At 44.6% G+C, this 21,881-nt stretch overlaps 1 protein-coding gene and 1 pseudogene across 2 annotated transcripts; both read left to right on the top strand.

The window, feature by feature from the left end:
• Positions 1-1,334, top strand: part of LOC131511793 (small ribosomal subunit protein eS27-like) — a 34,562-nt pseudogene extending 33,228 nt beyond the window's left edge.
• A 5,698-nt stretch (positions 1,335-7,032) lies between these two features.
• Positions 7,033-21,505, top strand: FOXD1 (forkhead box D1). Of its 2 annotated transcripts, XM_058729847.1 has the most exons (4): positions 7,033-7,136; positions 11,311-11,362; positions 11,837-13,777; positions 15,751-21,505. In XM_058729847.1, the coding sequence occupies exon 3, from the start codon at positions 12,317-12,319 to the stop codon at positions 13,742-13,744; it is 1,428 nt and encodes a 475-aa protein (XP_058585830.1). In that variant the 5' UTR covers positions 7,033-7,136; positions 11,311-11,362; positions 11,837-12,316; the 3' UTR covers positions 13,745-13,777; positions 15,751-21,505. The 2 variants fall into 2 exon arrangements, with proteins under 2 accessions (XP_058585830.1, XP_058585820.1); XM_058729837.1 differs by lacking the exon at positions 15,751-21,505 and having other exon boundaries at positions 11,837-14,484.
• The last annotated feature ends 376 nt before the right edge of the window (positions 21,506-21,881 follow it).

The following is a 21,881-nucleotide window of genomic DNA, read 5'->3' on the forward strand; positions in this document are numbered from 1 at the left end:
TGTTTATTTCTTATGGTCTGTCTCTCTCCTGCTAAAATTACAAAGCGCCTCGAGCTAGAATTGTGTCCTTTCCAGCTGCTTTTGGGAGACTTCCTCACACTGATCTTCAAACCCAATCCATACTTCAGCTGTCTCCATTCTGCTATTTATTCCATCTGTTTGTTCTTTATTTCATCTATTGCATTCTTCATACTTAATGTTTCCACTAGGGTTTTTCGAAAATTATTTTTCTTTCTTGCTTGATCTTACTAATAATTTCCCTTTTCTCCTTAAGATATTTATCATGTTTATTTAAAATTCTTAGTGTCTGGGGGTGCCTGGGTGACTCATTCGGTTAGGTGTCCGACTTTGGCTCAGGTCATGATCTCACGGTTCATGTGTTCGAGCCCCACATCGGGCTCTGTGCTGACAGCTCAGAGCCTGGAACCTGCTTTGAATTCTGTGTCTCCCTCTCTCTCTCCCCCTCCCTCACTCATGCTCTGTCTCTCTCTGTCTCTCAAAGATAAATAAGCATTAAAAAATGTTTTAAATTCTTAGTGTCTGTTCCAATAGTTACGCGTCAGATGATATAAACTGTTTAGACTATAGTCTTTATTTTACACTAATTATGCTCCTCAGGTCACAGCTCAGCAATTTGGAGATTGCTCATTGTGAAAAATGAGGAAAAGATAGAAAAGTACAGTATAAATACCAAAATAAAAATCACCATAATCCCACCTCTCAGAAATAACCAACTGACCTTTTATTGTGTTTCCTTCCAGCCACACTATTTACATGTATAGCATATTTAAAAATTGGTAAGATATTATGTGTAATTTTCTATCTGAACTTTTCCTTTACCATTTGTCTTAAGACCTTTTCAAGTTATTAAGATTGTTTGCAGACCTAATGTTTTTATTGAAGTGTAATTAACAAACAGTGTTATATTAGTCTCAGGTGTGCACTTCAACAATCCTATACATTAGTCAATGCTCATCAAGATAAGTGTATTCTGCCTTTCATGAAGGGACATCTTCCCCACGAAAACATGCCTCTCTCCAAGGACCTCCTCCACCCCTCCCCAGGAGAGGAGGAGAGGAAGCGGAAGAAGAAGTGCCTGGTGCGTAGCCCCAGTTCCTACTTCATGGATGTGAAATGCTCATAAAATCGCGATTGTCTTTAGCCCATGCACAAACTGTAGTTTTGCGTGTTGGCTGCTCCACTTTCCATTGCCAGCCTACAGGAGGGAAAGCAAGACTTATAGAAGGATGCTCCTTCAGACGGAAGTAGCACACTAATAACCCCCCAGAATCAAGATGATGGGAAACCATCCCAATAAAAACATTTAAGTTTTATTTTTAAGTAAAATCTCTACCCTGAAGGTGGGGCTAGAACTCACAACCCCAAGATCAAGGGTCACGTGCTTCACAGACCAAGACAGCCTGGCAACCCCCCCCCCCCCGCATTAAACACATTTTGGATTAGAAAAAGAAAAGTATGTGCTCTTAATCCCTTTTATCTCTTTCACTCATTCTCCCATCCACCTCCCCTCTGGCAACCAAAGTTTATTCTATTTTTGAATCTGTGTTTTGTTTCTTAAAATCCACGTATAAGTGAAATCATATGGTATTTATCTTTCTCTGACTGACTTATTTCACTTAGCGTTATATGCTCGAGGTCCTTCCATCTTGTTACAAATGGCAGGATTTCATTCTTTTTTATGGTTGAGTATTATTCCACTGTACATATATACCACATCTCCTTTATCCACTCATCTATGGATAGACAGTTGGGTTGCTTTCATATCTTGGCTATTGTAAATAATGCTGCAATGAAAATAGGCTGTATATGTCTTTTTGAATTAGCGTTTTCATTTTCTTTGAGTAAATACCTGGTAGTGGAATTACTGGATAATATAGTATTTCTATTTTTAATGTTTTGAAGAACTTTCATACTGTTTTCCACAGCGGCTGCACCAAATTGCATTCCCACCAATTGTACACAAGGGTTCCTTTTCCTCCACATCCTCATCATCCTCATTTGTTGTTTCTTGTCATTTGGATTCTAGCCATTCTGAAAGGTTGTAAGGTGATATCTCATTGTGGTTTTAATTTGAATTTTCCTAATGATGAGAGATGTTAAGTATCTTTTCATGTGTCTGTTGGCCATCTGTATGTCTTCTTTGGGAAAATGTCTATTCAGGTCCTCTTCCCATTTTTTAATTGTGTGTTTTTCTGATATCCACTTGTATAAGTTCTTTATTTATTTTGGATATTAACCCCTTATTGGATATATCATTTGGAAATGTCTTCTCCCATTCAGTAGGTTGCCTTTTTGTTTTATTAATGGTTTCCTTCACTGTGCAAAAGCTTTTTATTTTTGTGTAGTCCCAGTAGTTTAATTTTGCTTTTGTTTCCTTTGCCTGTGGAGACATATCTAGAAAAATCTTTCTCCAGCTGATGTCAAAAAATTACCACCCGTGTTTCCTTCTGGGAGTTTTATGGCTTCAGGTTTCACATTTGGTGGTCTTTAATCCATTTTGAGTTTATTTCTGTGTAAGAAAGTGGTCTAGTTTCTGTTCACTTTTCCCAGAACCAAATGTTGAAGAGAATGTCTTTCTCCTGTTGTATATCCTAGCCTCTTTTGTCTTAGATTAATTAATTATATAAGCATGGCTTTATTTCTGGGTTCTCTATTGATCTAGGTGTCTATTTTGTTGCCAGCACCATACTGTTTTGATTACTACAGCTTTGTACTTCTTTCTCAAGATTGTTTTGGCTATTCAGGGTCTTCGGTGGTTCCATATAAATTTTAGTATTGGGGCGCCTGGGTGGCTTGGTCGGTTAAGCGTCCGACTTCGGCTCAGGTCATGATCTCACGGTCCGTGAGTTCAAGCCCCGCGTCGGGCTCTGGGCTGATGGCTCAGAGCCTGGAGCCTGTTTCAAATTCTGTGTCTCCTTCTCTCTCTGCTCCTCCCCGTTCATGCTCTGTCTCTCTCTGTCTCAAAAATAAATAAACGTCAAAAAAAAAATTAAAAAAATAAATTTTAGTATTACTTGATCTAGTTTCTGTGAAAAATGTTGGTGTTTTGATAGGGATTGCATTAAATGGCTTTGGGTAGTATGGACATTTAATTCTTCCAACCCATGAACATGGACTATCTTTCTATTTGTTTGTGTCATCTTCAATTTCTTTAATCAATGTTTTATAGTTTTTGGATTTTAGGTCTTTCACTTCCTTAGTTAAGTTTATTCCTAGGTAGTTTGTTTGTTTGTTTTTTGGTATTTTGTTATTTTTGATGCAATTGTAGATTTAAAAAATCACTTTTATTTATTTAATTTATTTAATTTTTATTTTTAAGAGAGAAAGAGTGCAAGCAGGGGAGGGGCAGAGGGAGGGTATCTTAAGCAGGCTCCACGCTCAGTGAGGAGCCCCACATGGGGTTCTATCTTACGACCTTAAGATCATGACCTGAGCCAAAATCAAGAGTCAGATGCTTAACTGACCGAGCCACCCAGGTGCCCCAATTTTTGGTATAATTGTAAATGGGATTGTTTCCTTAATTTCTCTTTCTGCTGCTTCATTATTAGTGTGTACAAATGTAATGGATTTCTGTATATTAATTTTGTATCCTGCGACTTTCCTGAATTCATGTATTAGTTCTAGTAATTTTGGGGGTTTTTTGGTAGTCTTTAGGGGGTTCTATATATAGTATCATGTTATCTGCAAAGAGTGAAAGTTTTACTTCTTCCTTATCAATTTGGACGCCTTTCATTTCTTTTTCTTGCCTGATTGCTCTGATTAGGACTTCCAGTCACAGACCTAATTTTTAATGATTGCAAATGATTCCATTTTAAGGATATATAGTAAAACGTTGAATTCTTGAGCATTTAGCATGTTCCCAATTTTTTTCCCTTAAAAAAATCACTACAACAAACAATCTTGTACATAAATCTTTGTTTGTATTTCTGGTTGTTTTCTTAGGATGGAGCCCTAGAATGAATGATAACAGAGAGAATGGGCATTGAAGATACAACTGCCAAATTGTTTGCTAGAAGTTTTGTGTCACTACACTTTACACAGGAAGTGTATGATTGAGTTCTTACCATTACACCCATCATGTTCATGTTCTTTGCTAATTTGATCGAGGAAAATGGCATTTCACCTTTTTCCAATTTGCATGTCTTTTATTACCAGTGGTCATTATTTTTCTTTACTCTTCTGTAGATTTTGGGTTCAGATCCTTTCTCAGTTTTTTCTGCTCTAGAAAGTTAGCCAATCAGAGCTTTCTAGTAAAGACAATTTGCTCACATGTTCCTCTAGTGGAAACTTTTAAGACGACCTTCTTCACAGGGGCCTATGTTTGTATTCCATGGCAACTAACCCCCCACTGCCACATTGGTGCCAGACTGTGGTGTCAAGTGAAGGGTTGCCCCTGAGGGTGGATATTGAGATCTTTTGGTGTGTTTGCATATGTAAAGCAGAGGGATGATAGTTCAGTCTTGGATTAAGCCTGGACACCAAGCAATAGAGTGTATGTGTGTGCACGTGCATGTGTGTGTGTGCATGCACGTGTGTGCGATAGCTACGGTTAGTCACTATGTATTTTAAACACACAAAAAATTGCAATAAGTGACAAGGCTTTCTCATGGTTTTATAAAGGATCCTTTTTATTTTCAATGCTGCATCCCTAAAATCACTTTAAAGAGCCCCATTCTTCCCAAGCAGAGAGATTTCTCTTCACAGAGAGCCCCTGGGTGAACTACAAATAAAAAATAATAATAAATGCATTCTTTCTAGATATGGTAATACTATTTTTTAATTCTTATGTTAGAATTAAAAATAACATGTCTATTTCCAAGAAATTAACTTATTAAACAATGTAAGTAAACATGAGAAGATTACAGAGCTACAAACATATTCTCTTTTTTTTAAATGTTTATTTATTTTTGAGAGGGAGACAGAAACCAAAGCAGGCTTCAGGCTCTGAGCTGTCAGCACAGAGCCGGTCACAGGGTTTGGACTCGCGAACCGCGAGATCATGACCTCAGCTGAAGTCAGCCACTTAATCCATTGAGCCACCCAGGTGATGCTATGAACATGTTCTCTTGAGAGTGTTGTATTGAAGGTAACCCCCCAAAGGAAGAGTCCTCTCTGGAATGGAGATGTGTGTATTTTGCAGTTAAATTCCTGATAAAAATATCTTCTGAACTTTTCATTTTGGGATACAAAATTTAAACATGCCGCCTCAAGCCACTGAGATCAGAGCTAAATAAGTCTCTGTGCTGGTGTGTGTTGGGGCAGGAGGGCTAGTCCAGGTTAACTGCGGTAATGAAAATTCCTAAGTCAGTATAAATAATTTTGCTGTTATAAAACACAGATTTAGACCTTTGCTGACATTCTGAATTCTTGAGGATTTCTGAATCTTGCTCAGGACATGAAATGCTTGTTTAAGGAGCTGTTGTGCAAGCATAAGACTGCTTATTAAGACCCAGAAGGCCACTAAAATATCTTCTTCACAAAGGACTCTAACTTCCAACTACACTGCGTGAAGACCCCCATTTGAAACTGGATTATGACATTTTATCAAATGTTTTTTGTTAAAATGTACCTACCCTTAGGAGAGGTACTAACTACTCTCAGCCAGTAACACCTTGCCTTGAACTTATTTTCAGACTACGTAACTGGCTCCAAAGAAGCAGATTTAGGGGTGCAAAGAGTCTGGCCCATGGAGTCCTTTGTTGGGAGAGGCTTCTGGAACTGCGACATGAATATGGAGGGCTCCACTCTGCCTTCGTGGCCTCTATAACAACTAGAGGCAACTATCCATGGCTGTTTCCGCAGCCATCATATGGTACCCACTTCACCAGTTGTTGTGACCTTGACATTAGCTCAGTGGCATGTATGAACCAACCCTCATAGAAGGAATATATTTTTTTTAATATATGAAATTTATTGTCAAATTGGTTTCCATACAACACCCAGTGCTCATCCCAAAAGGTGCCCTCCTCAATACCCATCCCCCACCCTCCCCTCCCTCCCACCCCCCATCAACCCTCAGTTTGTTCTCAGTTTTTAACAGTCTCTTATGCTTTGGTTCTCTCCCACTCTAACCTCGTTTTTTTTTTTCTTCCCCTCCCCCATGGGTTTCTGTTAAGTTTCTCAGGATCCACATAAGAGTGAAACCATATGGTATCTGTCTTTCTCTGTATGGCTTATTTCACTTAGCATCACACTCTCCAGTTCCATCCATATTGCTACAAAGGGCCATATTTCATTCTTTCTCATTGCCCCATAGTACTCCACAATTGTGGAGTGTATATAAACCACAATTTCTTTATCCATTCATCAGTTGATGGACATTTAGGCTCTTTCCATAATTTGGATATTGTTGAGAGTGCTGCTATAAACATTGGGGTACAAGTGCCCCTATGCATCAGTACTCCTGTATGCCTTGGGTAAATTCCTAGCAGTGCTATTGCTGGGTCATAGGGTAGGTCTATTTTTAATTTTCTGAGGAACCTCCACACTGCTTTCCAGAGCGGCTGCACCAATTTGCATTCCCACCAACAGTGCAAGAGGGTTCCCGTTTCTCCACATCCTCTCCAGCATCTATAGTCTCCTGATTTGTTCATTTTGGCCACTCTGACTGGCGTGAGGTGATATCTGAGTGTGGTTTTGATTTGTATTTCCCTGATAAGGAGCAACGTTGAACATCTTTTCATGTGCCTCTTGGCCACCCGGATGCCTTCTTTAGAGAAGTGTCTATTCATGTTTTCTGCCCATTTCTTCACTGGGTTATTTGTTTTTCGGGTGTGGAGTTTGGTGAGCTCTTTATAGACTTTGGATACTAGCCCTTTGTCCGATAGGTCATTTGCAAATATCTTTTCCCATTCTGTTGGTTGCCTTTTAGTTTTGTTGGTTGTTTCCTTTGCTGTGCAGAAGCTTTTTATCTTCATAAGGTCCCAGTAATTCACTTTTGCTTTTAATTCCCTTGCCTTTGGGGATGTGTCGAGTAAGAGATTGCTACGGCTGAGGTCAGAGAGGTCTTTTTCATGGAAGGAATATTAAACCACTAGAGAATGCTGAAGTGGAAGGGCCTGGACAGCCAGAGAAACATTTCAAGGTCATCTGGGGCCTCCAAGGCTTTAAGACAGGTAAGAAGGCAGGAAAGGGATATAAAATGTGTGTGTGTGTGTGTGTGCGCGCACGTGCACGCACACATCAGGGGGAAATATTCACAATTCTGGTGGAGTCTTAACTCTTCCTTTTAAAAAAAAAAACTCTTTAAAATTGAAGATAATGTGCAGAGTGTGAATCTGAAAGTCTCAACGTTGGGGTGCCTGGGTGGCTCAGTCGGTTAAGCATCCGACTTTTAATTTCAGTTCAGGTCGTGATCTTGCAGTTCATGGGTTCAAGCTCATCATTGGGCTCTGTGGTGACAGAATATCTGCTTGGGATTCTCTATCTCCCTCTCTCTCTGCCCCTCCCCCACTAAAATAAATAAAACTTTTAAAAAATCTTAAAAAAAAAAAGAAAGTCTCAAAATCGTGAGCAAGGTGAGGTTACAAATCTAGAAGGGTGTGGGAAGACTGTTGCTGTGACTTCACTAATGTGTGTGCTTTCTTAGGACAATGGGGTTCCTTTGAGGATTTCTGGGGTGAAAAAGGTGTAGGAAAATGACAAACCTTTATTGAATGGCCACTGCATGCATGGTGTTACAAAGAGCTAGGTGCATGGAGATGTGAAAAGGAACAGAAAAGGAGAAAAATAACCCAATGTCCGTTGGCAGATGAATGGATAAGCAAAATGTGTATATATAGAAAAGAGTATTATTCAGCCTTAAAAAGGAATGACATTTTGATACATGCTACAACATGGATGAACTTTGAAGATATTGTAAGTGAAATAAGCCAGTCACAAAGGACAAACACTGTATTTTTCTATTTTGTGAGACAGCCAGAATACTCAAATTCATAGAGAAAGTGGAATCATGGTTGCCAGGGGCTGGGGTTTGGGTGGGAGGAACGGAGTTCCTGTTTAAAAAAAAATTTTTTAGTGTTTATTTATGTTTGAGACAGAGAGAGACAGAGCATGAACGGGGGAGGGTCAGAGAGAGGGAGACACAGAATCCGAAACAGGCTCCAGGTTCCGAGCTGTCAGCACAGAGCCGGACTCGGGGCTCGAACTCACTGACCGCGAGATCATGACCTGAGCGGAAGTCGGCGGCTTAACCGACTGAGCCACCCAAGTGCCCCTGGAGTTACTGTTTAATGGGTACAGAGTTTCAGTTTGGGATGATGGAAAAATTCTGGAAATGGATAATACGATTGTTGCCTCAACGTGACTTAATGCCTCTGAATTGTATAAAGTGGTAAATTTTTACTACTGTGCTATGCCACTGATGGGATGTTTGTGTATATATTCATGTTATACATTACTTAATACATATAAGGCTCTGAGCCTAGTCACAAGAAAAAAAGTTAAAAAGTAAAAATAAAGGGTAAATTTTATGCTATGTATATTTTAACACACACTGGAAAACAATTAAAAAAAAATTTAAAAAAAACAAAGAGGAATAGAATGCCCTTTGGCCTCCAGACGTTTGAGGTTCCAGAAAAGGAAGATGCGTAGAGCCACGGGGAAGGACAGTGTCCGGTTAAAGAATGGCTCCCAGGCACCGCTGTTGTGGCCGAGGGACTGAGAAAGCACTTGTCATTGGGCCTAACAATTGCCCATCTACCTGGCTCCCCCACGGGACCCCTCACACCACGGACTCCAGTTTTATTCTTTCTCTCCAGAACCAGAGCTCTAGGCACAAAGTGGTATCTCAGTACAGACTTGTGGAATTATTCCAGGAGAGACGCAGCCCCAAGCGTCCGCCGAGTTGGGAAACACGTTCGTATACACATTCATGGGTAAACTCTTGGGATGCTCTGGGGCAGAGAGAGCTGGAGTCCAAGGTCCCAAATGGGGAGTTTACTCCCCCAGGTCTCTGCTAGCCTTCACCCACCAAAGGAGGTTCTGTGAGGGGACCGAGTGCAAGGCGCCGACCCCCCCCCCCCCCCCCAGTGGAAGGTCCCGCCACCTCCCCGATTCCTGCTGCCGCACAATCCCAATAACGGCTCTCTCGGGCGGGGGACTTGTGGAGCGCCCAAACCATCCAAGTGAAAACAGCAGAAACCTGCGGTTCAGGGAAAGGCCTCTGCTCCTGCTCGGCCGCTCCCGAGAAGGAGAGGTGGGGCCTCAAGAAACAAAAACCCTGGCCGTCCGACGGCCAGTGGGAGGGAAGGCCCGGAGCCCACTAGCCACACTCGCAAAACGCCTGCTGCCTCCCAGCTCGGGATCCGGGCCTGCGGCGCGGTCAGCAGGGCGCTGCGCCGCCGCCAGGGGGCAGCCCTCCCCCACGTGGGCACCACCCGGCCAGGCGGGCGCCCCGCGCGTTCAGCGTGCACGCCAGCTGAGCACACGAGAGGGAGATCGCCGCGTCGCCCCCAGCCCTCCTCACAGAATAGTTTCTCGTCCCTTGTGCCAGCTTGAGAGCGTGGCGGTGGATATTCCCCAGCCGGGGCTGAGAGCTGGGAGCACGTTTGGGAGGGACGCCCGCGGGGAGGGGACGAGGGGCGCAAAGGAGGACCACGCGGGAAATGAAACACTTGGGTTTCCGCGCTCTGGGAATTTCAAGAGCCGGGAGCTACAGGTCGCGTACAAAAGTGTAGCTTCACTAAAGCAAACAAAGCAAGTGACACGTCCAAATCTGGGGCTCGAGTATAAAGCTCACCCAAATCTCTGTTAACACTGTCCCCGCAGCACTCGTCCTGGGTTGATCTTCAGCTCTGACCTTCTCTAAATCCTAACACTTATCCTTGAGTGGCCAGAAGATAATTTGCCACGTTTTTCAAACGTTTCCAGGGAAGATCCCTTTAACCCTTCGGGGAGGGAGCTTTGGACAAAGGTACAAACGGAACGCAAAGTCAATCTCAGCGCCCTCCTTGGCCAGACAAGTTCAGGGTAGGGGAATGGGGTCTGATCACCTAAAGTAACTAATGGTCTGGGAACAAATTCCTCCCCTCCGTTTTACCTTCAAATACCTCGCCACACACCAATCCTCAGTCTAGTGCAAATCATGGTGTTTATTTAGCTATTGACTGGGTACTTATAAAACTTAAACTTCCTAATGTAAAAGTGAACGCCTTGGTAAGGAATCCTGGCTACATCAACAAAGCAATGTGATGCCTGATTAATAGTGCTGATTAATGTTGGCTCGGGTTAATGCTGAGCGCCTTACAATAATTAAATGGTTCAATCATTTTTCAAACGAGACTCAGTGGAAAATAATTTATTTACAATTTGAGGCGTTCTCGTAGATCTGTCAAAGATCTATGATGGACTTTATGGGTCATTTGTAAGTGTAACTGGTGGTTAGCTCTCCTAGGCAACAAAAACTCGATTTTAAAATAGGTCTTAGGTGGGGGGACAGTTTATTTTTGAGACTCTGTGATGGATAAGGGGAGTAATAAAACGTTTGAAAATGTGAAAAACCTGGTGGATAAAATGATATACACAAAGGTAGCTGATGATTGTTCCTACAAAAAGCCATTGATTTTTGATACTTAGTTTTTGTCAAGTGGTTATTTTAATCAGAAAGCTGTAATTTGGAGGCAGGTCCCTACTTTGAAATAGAAGTGTTTTAGGAAATGCAAATATCGAAAAAGTATGGCTATGTGAGTGTGAATTCCACAAGCTATTGGGATTCTTACACCAGCCACAATGATTAGAGTTGATGACAAAGATGGGTATACTCAAAATAATATCATATTTAAATATTTCCACTACCTTGTGACCTAAAAAGGAAAATTGGGTTGAAAAGAACTTGAATCTTATTTTAAAATATTATTTCGTTTCTTTTTCAGCAGTAGCTATTGGAAATATTTAAGTTTCCCAAAAACATTTCTAAAGCTGGTTTGAAAGTTTTAATTAATATAGTTCCTATTAAGTTTGATTATGTGTATATGTTGTAGTTATTTAAGTATTTTGAGATTACTGTGAAGTGTTGATTAGAATGTTCCTCTTACTAAGAACTATAGAGTCCCTTACCCATTATGAAAGAGCTTTTTATGAGTTGCTCCTAGGGTGCAGTTTTTAAAAATGTATTTTGTTTTTCACTAACATTTTCTATTTCTTTTCTGCATTCAATGATTACTTTCTTTATTCCCATGAAATTTGTCAGATCCTCTCATTAGAGGGGCTTAGTTTAGCTGTCAAGTTTCTAGGGCATTCAGTTGCAGATAAGTGACTAAAACGCCAGCCTAACCACATTTTTATTAACAGATGGCGGAAAACAAACGTCTTTGGAGAAGAACCGAAGGGGACAGGTTAAAAGGTCAGTAAACAATTATTATTGTGCTTAAACTGGGGGGGGGGGGGTTCTCTACAGATTCGATGGGGGAGCTGCTGGCCCAATCTGGGGGAGATGGGACAACCCAACAGATCTCAGAGCCATTCCCCAGGTACCACTTCGGACGATTGGGGGAGGGGAGTTACCTCTGGGCTGGACGTCTCCTACAGGCCATCTGACTGGTCAAACTGTCGCGTCACGGGAGTGCTTGTGAAGTTAGGATTGAGGGCTAATTGAAGGGAAGGAGCCTGGGAATTCCAACTCGTGCAGTGGCCCTAGGTCCAGAGCACCGCGGGCCAGCACGTAATTCGGGTCCCAACCCCTTTGACAAGGAGTAGTAAAGAGTGGTGGGGTCCTCTCTCCTCCCCCCATCTTCTCCGTTGCTGCTCCCTCCTACGGGCAAACTTTCTCTCCCGAACAGGGCTGATTTCCTAGGCTTTCTTTCCCTTCCCTCGGTAGCGCTCTGACGTGCACACCATGTGACAGGCCTCCTGCTATAAGCCGAGGAAAGGTCCGCCCTCTCCTGGACTCAGCCCTCGCCTCGCCGAGCTCGGTCCCTAGACTCTCACCCGTCCCGCACCGTCCCGGGCGCCCGACACTCTGACTTGCTCGCCCGGGGCCTCGCCACCCCCTCCTCACTGATCGTGCGAGGCCCCGCTCCGCAAGGGGAAGGTCAAGTCCCCCCGCCTGGGACCGGTGCGCGCGGAGTCCAGCGAGTGCAGAGACCTTGCGGCTCTCGCGGCGGCGCAGGAGTTACAAAGTCGCGGCGCAAAAAGCCTCTGCCGCAGCCCGGCAGCTCCCGCGCAGCTCCAGCGGCGGCGGCGCCCCCAGCGTGGCGCCCCCGTGCCGGGCCCGCCGCCCGGGACCCGGGCTGGGGCGCGGCGGGAGCCCGGAGCCCGGCGCCCCTATGCGCCGCCTCGCCGCTGCCGCGCTACAGCTATGACCCTGAGCACGGAGATGTCCGATGCCTCCGGCCTCGCGGAGGAGACAGACATCGACGTGGTAGGGGAGGGCGAGGACGAAGACGACGAGGAAGAGGACGACGACGAGGGCAGCGGCGGCGTGTCCCGCCTGGCGGTCCCCGCGCAGCGGCGGCGGCGGCGGCGCTCCTACGCCGGAGAGGACGAGCTGGAGGACCTGGAGGAGGACGACGACGACGACGATGACATCCTGCTGGCCCCGCGCTCAGTGGCCTCCCCGGCGCCCCCGGGCCCAGCCCCAGTGGCGGGGGCCGGGGCCGGCGGGGGCGGCGGCGCGGGCTCGGGCTCGGGCGGCGGCGGCGGCGGCGGGACCGCGGGCGGCGGCGCCAAGAACCCCCTGGTGAAGCCGCCCTACTCGTACATCGCGCTCATCACCATGGCCATCCTGCAGAGCCCCAAGAAGCGGCTGACGCTGAGCGAGATCTGCGAGTTCATCAGCGGCCGCTTCCCCTACTACCGGGAGAAGTTCCCCGCCTGGCAGAACAGCATCCGCCACAACCTCTCGCTCAACGACTGCTTCGTCAAGATCCCCCGCGAGCCCGGCAACCCCGGCAAAGGCAACTACTGGACGCTGGACCCCGAGTCCGCCGACATGTTCGACAACGGCAGCTTCCTGCGCCGGAGGAAGCGCTTCAAGCGGCAGCCGCTGCTCCCGCCCAACGCCGCGGCCGCCGAGTCGCTGCTGCTGCGCAGCGCAGGGGGCGCGGCGGGCGCGGGCGACCCCGCGGCGGCCGCGGCGCTCTTCCCGCCCGCGCCCCCGCCGCCCCCGCACGCCTACGGCTACGGCCCCTACGGCTGCGGCTACGGCCTGCAGCTGCCGCCCTACGCGCCACCCTCGGCCCTCTTCGCCGCCGCCGCCGCGGCTGCTGCCGCCGCCGCCGCCTTCCACCCGCACTCGCCCCCGCCGCCCCCGCCGCCCCCGCCGCCGCACGGCGCGGCCGCGGAGCTGGCCCGGACCGCCTTCGGCTACCGGCCGCACCCGCTCGGCGCCGCCCTGCCCGCCCCCCTGCAGGCCTCGGCTGCCAAGGCCGGCGGCCCGGGCGCCTCGGCGCTGGCGCGCTCTCCCTTCTCCATCGAGAGCATCATCGGAGGCAGCCTGGGCCCGGCCGCCGCCGCCGCCGCCGCCGCGCAAGCAGCCGTCGCCGTGCAGGCCTCGCCTTCACCCTCTGCGGGGACCCCGTCCGCGCCCGCGCCGGGATCCGGCGGCGGCGGCGGCTGCGCGGCTCAGGCGGCCGTAGGCCCGGCCGCCGCTCTCACCCGCTCCCTCGTGGCCGCCGCGGCCGCCGCCGCCTCCTCGGTCTCCTCGTCCGCCGCGCTGGGGACTCTGCACCAAGGGACTGCCCTGTCCAGTGTCGAGAACTTTACTGCTAGGATTTCAAATTGTTAATAACGCTATGTTAGCGCGCTTGGGAAAGAGAAGGTAGGAATCCCGGCTCTTTTTTTTTTTTTTTTTTCTTTCATCTTGCTGGTTTGGCGTTTGGTACACTTCTCCCGAAGCGGCCCCTCCCGACCTCGCGCCCCCATTTTCGCCGCTTGGGACTCTCAGACAAGACTGAGTTTGGCAGCAGCGGGGACGCGCTTTTTGGCTCTGCGGGTCCCTCTATTTATGCAAAGTCGCCCTATGCTGCAGGCCCCGACCCGGGGTGCGGAGGAAGAGGGTACTGGTGGGGGCACTCCCTTGGCCTAGGCACAAGGGGCTTCCTTGACTGTGGGAAACGTTTCTCTAAAAAATCTAAGCCTTTTTGAGGTCTAGAGATTCTCAGGTCCAGGCGTTAAAAATATCAGTAATGTTCAAAAGAATGATACACAAACAGTAAAGGTCCTGAAGAGTGCCAGCGAAGCAATAGTTTTTATTTGAGGACACTTGTCTGGTGTACTTTTTCATGAAAAGGAAAAAATGATTAACATGTTTACACAAGGAAAAAGAGTCAAAATTATCATTTCTTATTTTAACCTGTGTTTTGTATCATAATAGACACGCGGATTTTTTATTTTGTACTTACTGCGTATTCTTTACAAGGAGTATTGTAAATTTTACTGGCAATTATTATTGTACTATTCTAATGTAAGATTTTTACACTTTTTCAGAAATAAAATGCTTAATTTTCAAAGAAAATCCACCAAAAAGTTGGCTTCAGTCGTCCCCTGCTTAGTTTATTTTCTCTTTTGTTAAGGAAATTTCTATGGGAGTTGTGTAGGAACCCAATATAGAATAGGACATTTTATTTTCAAAGAGAATTTAACAAAAGCATCATGCCATGATTTTTCAGTTATACTTCCTAGGTCAAAGCTATTGCAAGAAACCAGAAACTACTTCTAAATGATTACAAGTTGAAGAAGTTACTTTGGTATACATTTTCAAATCTCATTCCATTCCATTTTGAAGAGCATTGAGGCTATTTAAAATTAATGCCACAGTTACCCTCAGATAATTTTATGGAACTTTATTTGTCAGTTTCCCACTTCCTTTGATTTCCACTTGCTTTTGAGCACAATATTGCATATATCTGTAAAAGCTCTGCAACACATTATATTGTAATGAAAGCAACACAAGCAAATAGGTAACTTTTAGTTTAAAATTTTTAGAGATGATCAACACTTAAGTAGCTTTGAAGTCCTGAATATTTACACATATAAAATAAATTGTATTTGAAAGCTCTAGGGTTTAAAACCACCACTCTCCTGACAGAAGGGATTTCAGGAATTGAATAAGGAAATTTTTATTCTAAAAGGCAAACTTAACATTGAAATTCTAATTTAAATGTGTAACTTAAGGTATGTAAGAGAAATCTTCAATTTTAGGGTAGTACACACTAAGAATAAAAATGAAAATGTATCAGGTGTTTATTGAAGCATTTATACAATTTTCATGACTTAGGCTATCTTTTTTCAAACTTTAAGTGTTTTCAATAACTACGTGTTGCAGGCAATTTCTAGTTCTTTGAAAAAACGTGAGTCTCTAGTTTTGATGACTATAGATGTTATCGTGGGCTCCAAATAAAAGTAAAGCATATGTAATATGTAATTTAAATAATATTAGTGAGTTGCAGAGGAGGTTGAATATGTTTATTAAAGTATTTTTCAAAAAATCTGGACAGGTATATACCTGAAGATCTGCACAACTAACCAATCAAGTTAACGAAGACTGACTTATAGGCCAATATTTTTGCAGTGACATTCACTCTTGATGCCCTGTCCTCTTGTCCCCTTTTAGGGAGGGGAAAAAATGGACTCTCACAGCCTCAAAAATTAAGTTCTGGGTTTTTTCCTATCAAATATTTGGAATAGATTAAGAGTTTAAACATACCCTCATAGTTTACTACTAAGTATATAGATACAAACTGAAATATTGTTAGATCAAAATCTTACATACAAAAGTTACGTTTGCCCTAGCACGGCTAAGAGAGAGGACTTTGGAACCGAGAACGTCCAGATGCCACAGCTGCCCGGGGTGGAGACGAGTTAGCAGGCGGAACCCAGACGGCCCAGGCACCGCTCGCATGCCTCGCAGCCTTCTGTAAGTCACAGATCTGAAACTTAGAGCTGAAAGTCATTTGGAGGAGAGAGTGAAAGAACGGGGCCATGGGTATTACTATTATTTGCATGATACTTGGATGTCCCGAACAGCGGGGAATCCCAGCTACTCCTTCTCTCTGTTCAAATTCCCGCAACTCTAAAAAGTGCCAGGACGGACTCTACCCCCTCCCCCGCCCCCAGGTTGTCCGCGCTTTTTTTAAGAGAATGGTAACAAGGCACTGTGCAATTCAGCGCTGGCCTCCTTTGGCGTCTGGAGGTGGGGTCCCGCATCACCCAAGCCAGCTAGAGAGACCGCAAGCCTGTGGTGCGCCCCTGAACCCTAAGAAAAAGTAAGCTCAACCGGCCTGCTCACTGTCGCGTTTTGCTTCATCACCTTCCGGGTTTGGGCTTCCACGGTAGGTGTTGCTGGCCCGGAGACGGACGAGATAGTGGGGAGCGAAGGTGGCGAGCCGGGCAGGGGAGTGAGCGGTGGCGGACTACCGGGCGGCCGGGAACGCAGGGCTCGCCCGGTTGGCTGAGTGGACGAGCAGGTGCTGGAACAAAGGCCGCGGGGCTGCCGGGCTACGGAGGCCTTTGATGGGCAAGGACGTCTCCTCCCGGGGCTCCTCATTCGCATGCAAATCCAGCTCTGGTCCTCTTTTCTTTGAAGGCAAACAGAAGGATGTTTGTGTGTTTGTAAGGACGAAGCTTGCTTGAACAAGCCTTCCTCAATAGGCTGGGTCTCGAAAAATAAACCGGTTGGACAAACATTGGCCACCAGCTCTCCTCCTCCCAACTACAAAGTGTGGATTTGCTACAACTCATTAACCCGACGCTTTTCTCCCCTTCGCCTTGTTTCTCTGCTCATCAAACGCCCCCGTAGAGCCTGGAGACAAATGACCGAAGCTCAGTCGGGAGGGAATTGCAGTTAATAGGGAGAGGGATATATTGGGGCTAATGGTTCAGGCAGCTCCCGGAGAAGGACCACACAAAAAGGAGCCTCTCCATTCAGGGCTCTGTTGTGCTGCGGAGATTTACTCTGCAGCTAGATTTAGCCAAATGTTATCTATTGCCGGGGTAATGAAGCCCTTATGGATTGAATTGCTCCTTGTACCACACATGATGTCATGACCTTAGATCGTTTCTTGGTTGATTTCTTTTTTTCTCTATTGGGTAATTATTTTATTTCTTTAAAATAAGAAGCTAGCGCTTCTGCTCAACAACATGTGCCCTCTCCTGTGCATCCTATGCATTTATTTAAGAGCCACTTCCTTTCCTCTTAAGAAAAGAAAAAGAAACTGGGGAGGGGAAGGAAAAAATGATCAGAACCTCTCCCATTTTCTCTCACTGAGGCATCTGGATGTTTGCTCAGCTCTCCTTCCCGGTCCCCTACTCAGTGGGCCTTTCCTGCCCAAACTTTCTGCTGGTGGAACTGTATTTGGGGTATATTTACTATCAAAATTCTTACAGTGAATGTAATAAGCATCCATTTGGGAAAAGCTTCAGCCTTTCAGGTTTTATTATTATTATTATTATTTTGAAAGCCCACCATTCCTTCCTGTACCCTGTCCTCTGAGAGAGCTGGGGGAGGTGTTTTTTCTGATGGAAGGTGATTATTTTGATGGACTACCAGCCTGTGTCATTTATTAAAGGCTGTCTGAGGCCAGCGGCTGTGCCTGTTTTGTTTTTCTCTCTCTGGCCCTGGTGGCTCTGATTTCCTTGCTTGACCGAAGACCAAGCTTGGAGCAGCTAACTGTGTTATTATAACTGCTATAGATGAGTAAGGATCAGATCTTAGTACCCAGAGCCAGGAGTTAACGACTCTAGTTTTCGTTTAAAATTTTTCTGCTGGCTACACATTTTGCTCACACTTATTTTTATTACTGACTGAGAAAAGTCATGTGGGGACAACTTTAAGTTCATATCTACATCAAACTCAATCCAAATCAGAAATCTGCCCAGCAGTCACTATGGTCTCTCTGGGATCCTTCAAGGGGATGACCGCAGGACACATTGGCGTGCCAGGGATCCCCTACCCCTTTCGAACTGAACCAGACAAGGAATGGCCTGGGAAGCAGAGGATAAGTAAAGTGGGCCCGGCATTGTCAGCATCCATTCCTGTCTCTCCCTGTTTCCTGGTGTTGCAGCTGGGCCACACACACACACACACACACACACACACACACACACACACACACAGAGGCATGACCGCTCATTGCCCATCAGCTGCCACTTGCCTCTCTTCTCCCCTATGATTTTGTAATTAGGCATATGCTTTTTGTTGGTAAATGTGTTTGATGTCACGGCCAGTGAAATGTGGACTGTTTATAGGGCCACGAATGTAAATGTGTAAATATGTTTAGTGTAAAATCTGGCCCTTCGACTTTAGCAATAAATACCCTGCCAATTTGGATACGATTACATTTGACAGGAAGATGGAGAATCTGATCATGACCAGCTGCTCATGGCTCTTTGGGACTTGTACTTTCCCAACTGAATTCACTTTTCAGATAATTTCTTTGCATGTCACATCTCTCTAATCACATCTTTCCCTTGACATGAACAGCTTGGGCTCTTTTCTTTTTATTGTTGACCGCTCTGGCACGCAGGAAGCTTCCTGGTTCATTCCTCTTGCTTCTTTACCAGGAAAACACTATTCAGTAACAAGTAAACACACATAGAAAATAATGGATTATTATCATCAATCCCCTTTTTGAGTTCTGAGCCTCCAGGTGTGATAAGATGGCTCAGAAGAGAAATGAGATAAAGCCTCTGAGTTTCTGGCCCACACTTATCATTTCCTGCTCTTTATCATCATCATCCTGACTTTAAAAGCCATTTTGAGCTATTCTCACTTTTAAAAAGTAAACATTTTAGGAAGTACAATACACATACAGAAAAATGCACAAATCTCAATGACTTTTCACAAGGCAAACATACCCTTGCAACCAGCATCAGATCAAGAAGCAGGTGTCACCAGTTCCTTAGGAACCGCCCATCTATTCCAGTCATTACCCTCAGCACACATTAGCGTTTAAAAAGGATTTTCATTAATATTTCTCTCAACCACACTGAAATAGTGACAACAAGAATTATTACTGATTTCATTTTACAAATAAGGATATTAAGGTTGAAAAGATATGAAATGACTTGCCCAAGGTCACAGCTACTGGGACTTCAGTATTTAAATCCCATTTTATGCCCTTCACATCACACTGACATTTTGTGGCCGTCATTGTGATTTATTAAACACCCACTGTGGCAGGGCAATTGCCTTAGAGGTCACTGTGTAGAAGAGCCATTTTTTATGCGCTTTTTGCTTCCTTGCTAGATCCTCCTCCCTCCTTCCTCTACTCAGGAGATACCCCAGCCCCTTCATGTAGATACATTTGCAATCTCTAGTCAAGTTATTTCAGAAATGTCAGCTTCCTCTACCTAGTGCCACATGACAGCACTCTTCCAATCTTTTGTGCATTAGCAATCTCCCTTAAAGTATCACTCACACACACACACACACACACACACACAAACCTACCTCACCTTTTCACCTTTGTACTATTTGCCCATTTCCTCTGCTTTTCTCCCTAATTTTTAATGGTTGAAATTCTGCCACACTGACAGAAATTTTGCTAAGCAGGTCTTTAGAACCACACTTAAGGTCATATTGTCTCTAAGTGGAAAAAAAAAGAATATGTAAGAGTCAGATCAACTGATTTAACATTTAATGAGAAAGAAAATCACTTTTCTCAGAATGTACCCTCTCCCCTCTGTCCAGACACACTCTTGAAGATTTTTCTGTCTTTGAACAGCTGTGTATGATGTGGGCTAAGCCAGTCCTTTTAGCCCTTGCACAATTAATCCACTGCATTGGAGCCTCCTGAGGGACAATCCCACCTGGAGCTCAGAACTGCCTGGCCAGAGGTTTCCCTAAAATGCTTAGGCGGGGAGGGAATTCCAGACCACCTGCTGGAATCACATCTTTTTCTTGATGCCAAAGCATCCTTGCCAGTTGCCACCAGAAGCATTATTAAACCCTAGCCTCCTCGGGCAGTTGTTGGGGCCAATGCTTTGTCCCTTATGAGAACATCCAAGCTGGAGTCAGTGCAAGGATTGCACCTAACAGTGAGCTGCAGACTGTAAAGGACAGTGTTTATAGTGGTCTTTTCAAGGGACAGTGCTTAATGGAAGGTAGCATTGATTTTCTAGAGGAGTATTTTTGTAAAACCAGAAACAGTTCTTCTTTTAGATTTTACACTGTAAAAGATAACAAAATCCCATTTCAGGAATAAAAGCAGGCAGTTAATATTTAGAGAATCTGGAAAGTTCTGGTCCTGAATTTGAAATCAGGAGACAGTTTGGGAGATTATTTTTCTGTTATTTTTTGAAACTGACTTGATTTTTCATTGGGGTGTTTCCCTGCATTTAGGATCTTACAGTTAAAGGAGAATCTGTCTAATGTGTTAAGAATGCAAGCTATATATGGAATGTGTCCATAGGCCCATTGAGTCTGTTGAGCACCAGGGAATGTTCTGGGCAGGCCCAAGGTGGTGGATCAGAGGCCCTGGGGCCTTGCCTGGCCCTCTCTGTCCCAGAGGGAGCCAGGCACAAATTGAGGGTTCTCTCTTATTTGCAACTACTGACTGATTAATAACAGACTAGTAAAGACACAGCAGTGGCACATATTAGTTATGGCCGAAAGCAGAAGCGTCTGTATACACTTGTTTCGGAATTCCCATTAATATAAGTAAAAGGCAGAGATTTTCAGCAATAAAAGGACACAACACATTTTCTGAAATGTCAACAATGAAGTATTATTATGAATGAAAAACAACTTGGTTCTCTATTTCTGCTTTGTACCATTTTAATGCAAAGCTTCATGTATATGAAAATTACCATGATGAGATTTTTAATGATTGACTATGAAGTGGGGGGGGGGGAACACAAACCAAAAAATTCTCCAAATCCCACAACAGAATAAATAAGACTAGTTTGAAACTAAATGTTAGATCAGTTTTTACACTCATTTGTAGTTTTGGGGAGCTTGAGGATAGGTTGTGAGACTACAATAAGACCATTTATGGGAACATATTTTGGAGAACATAAAACCTATACAATTGTATAGAATGATGATTCCTCTAAGGCTTCTTTCCGACCTCCTTATTCTTCCCAGAAATAAAAAGTAAGACTTCTAAACTTTGGAGGAGACCCAAATTCTTAAATTACTTAAGAGAAATCTTTGGCTATCTGTAAAAACTCCTCTTTCTTCAAAATCCCCTCTCTATGTATGAAATCAATTGTTACCTAAGCCTTTCTGGAAATAATGAGAAGAGATGGCCTTGTGTTTTCTCTTCGGCCAGTTGTGTATTTGTAGAGATGACTGTCTCCTCCCTTCTAAAATAAACAAACCAGTAGTGCTTTAAATCCACTCTTCTAGTCTCTTGCTCTATTTCTTTTCTCTAGTTGCGTATCTACTGATCATCTCTTTAACCTCTAAGCCTTGGTAAAGTGGGATTAGTCTGCAGTATTTATTGAGCACCTGCTTCATTGCAAATCCCTTTATTCCCACGTTAAATGAAAGAATTCCTGCCACCACATAAGCATACACTCGTGGAACAAGAGGAGCAAGCCAGTGCAGCAGGAAAACAGTAAGGTGGAGGGAAGAGTAGGAAGATAATTTTCTTTCAGTTTTTTTATTTAACATAACTCTTTCAAACTTGGTAGTCTGTAAACGAAACAGAGGTTGTCTGGTTATTGACAGTATCTTTCTAGTTTGACAGTTTACTCACAAAACACCTAAAGCATATTAAGTGTCCATGTGGTTTGGAGTGCCAAACTCCTCCGTGCAGATAAATATAAATTTGAGTTTCCTCCCAAGTTTTTAAGGCTTTTTACTAATAGATCACCTAGTAGTGGTATCCTCAGCCACTATTTCTTCTCTGTGAAGAGAAGAAGAAATTAAAGGGAGGAGGCGCACATCACAAAATGCTCATAGTCCTGTGAACTGAGAC

Source organism: Neofelis nebulosa, chromosome 1, assembly GCF_028018385.1.
Source record: "Neofelis nebulosa isolate mNeoNeb1 chromosome 1, mNeoNeb1.pri, whole genome shotgun sequence".
Taxonomy (NCBI): Eukaryota; Metazoa; Chordata; class Mammalia; order Carnivora; family Felidae; genus Neofelis; species Neofelis nebulosa.

Excerpts from the sequence above, each read along its gene's own strand:
- FOXD1 (XM_058729847.1), top strand. The coding sequence starts at position 12,317 with ATGACCCTGAGCACGGAGATGTCCGATGCCTCCGGCCTCGCGGAGGAG.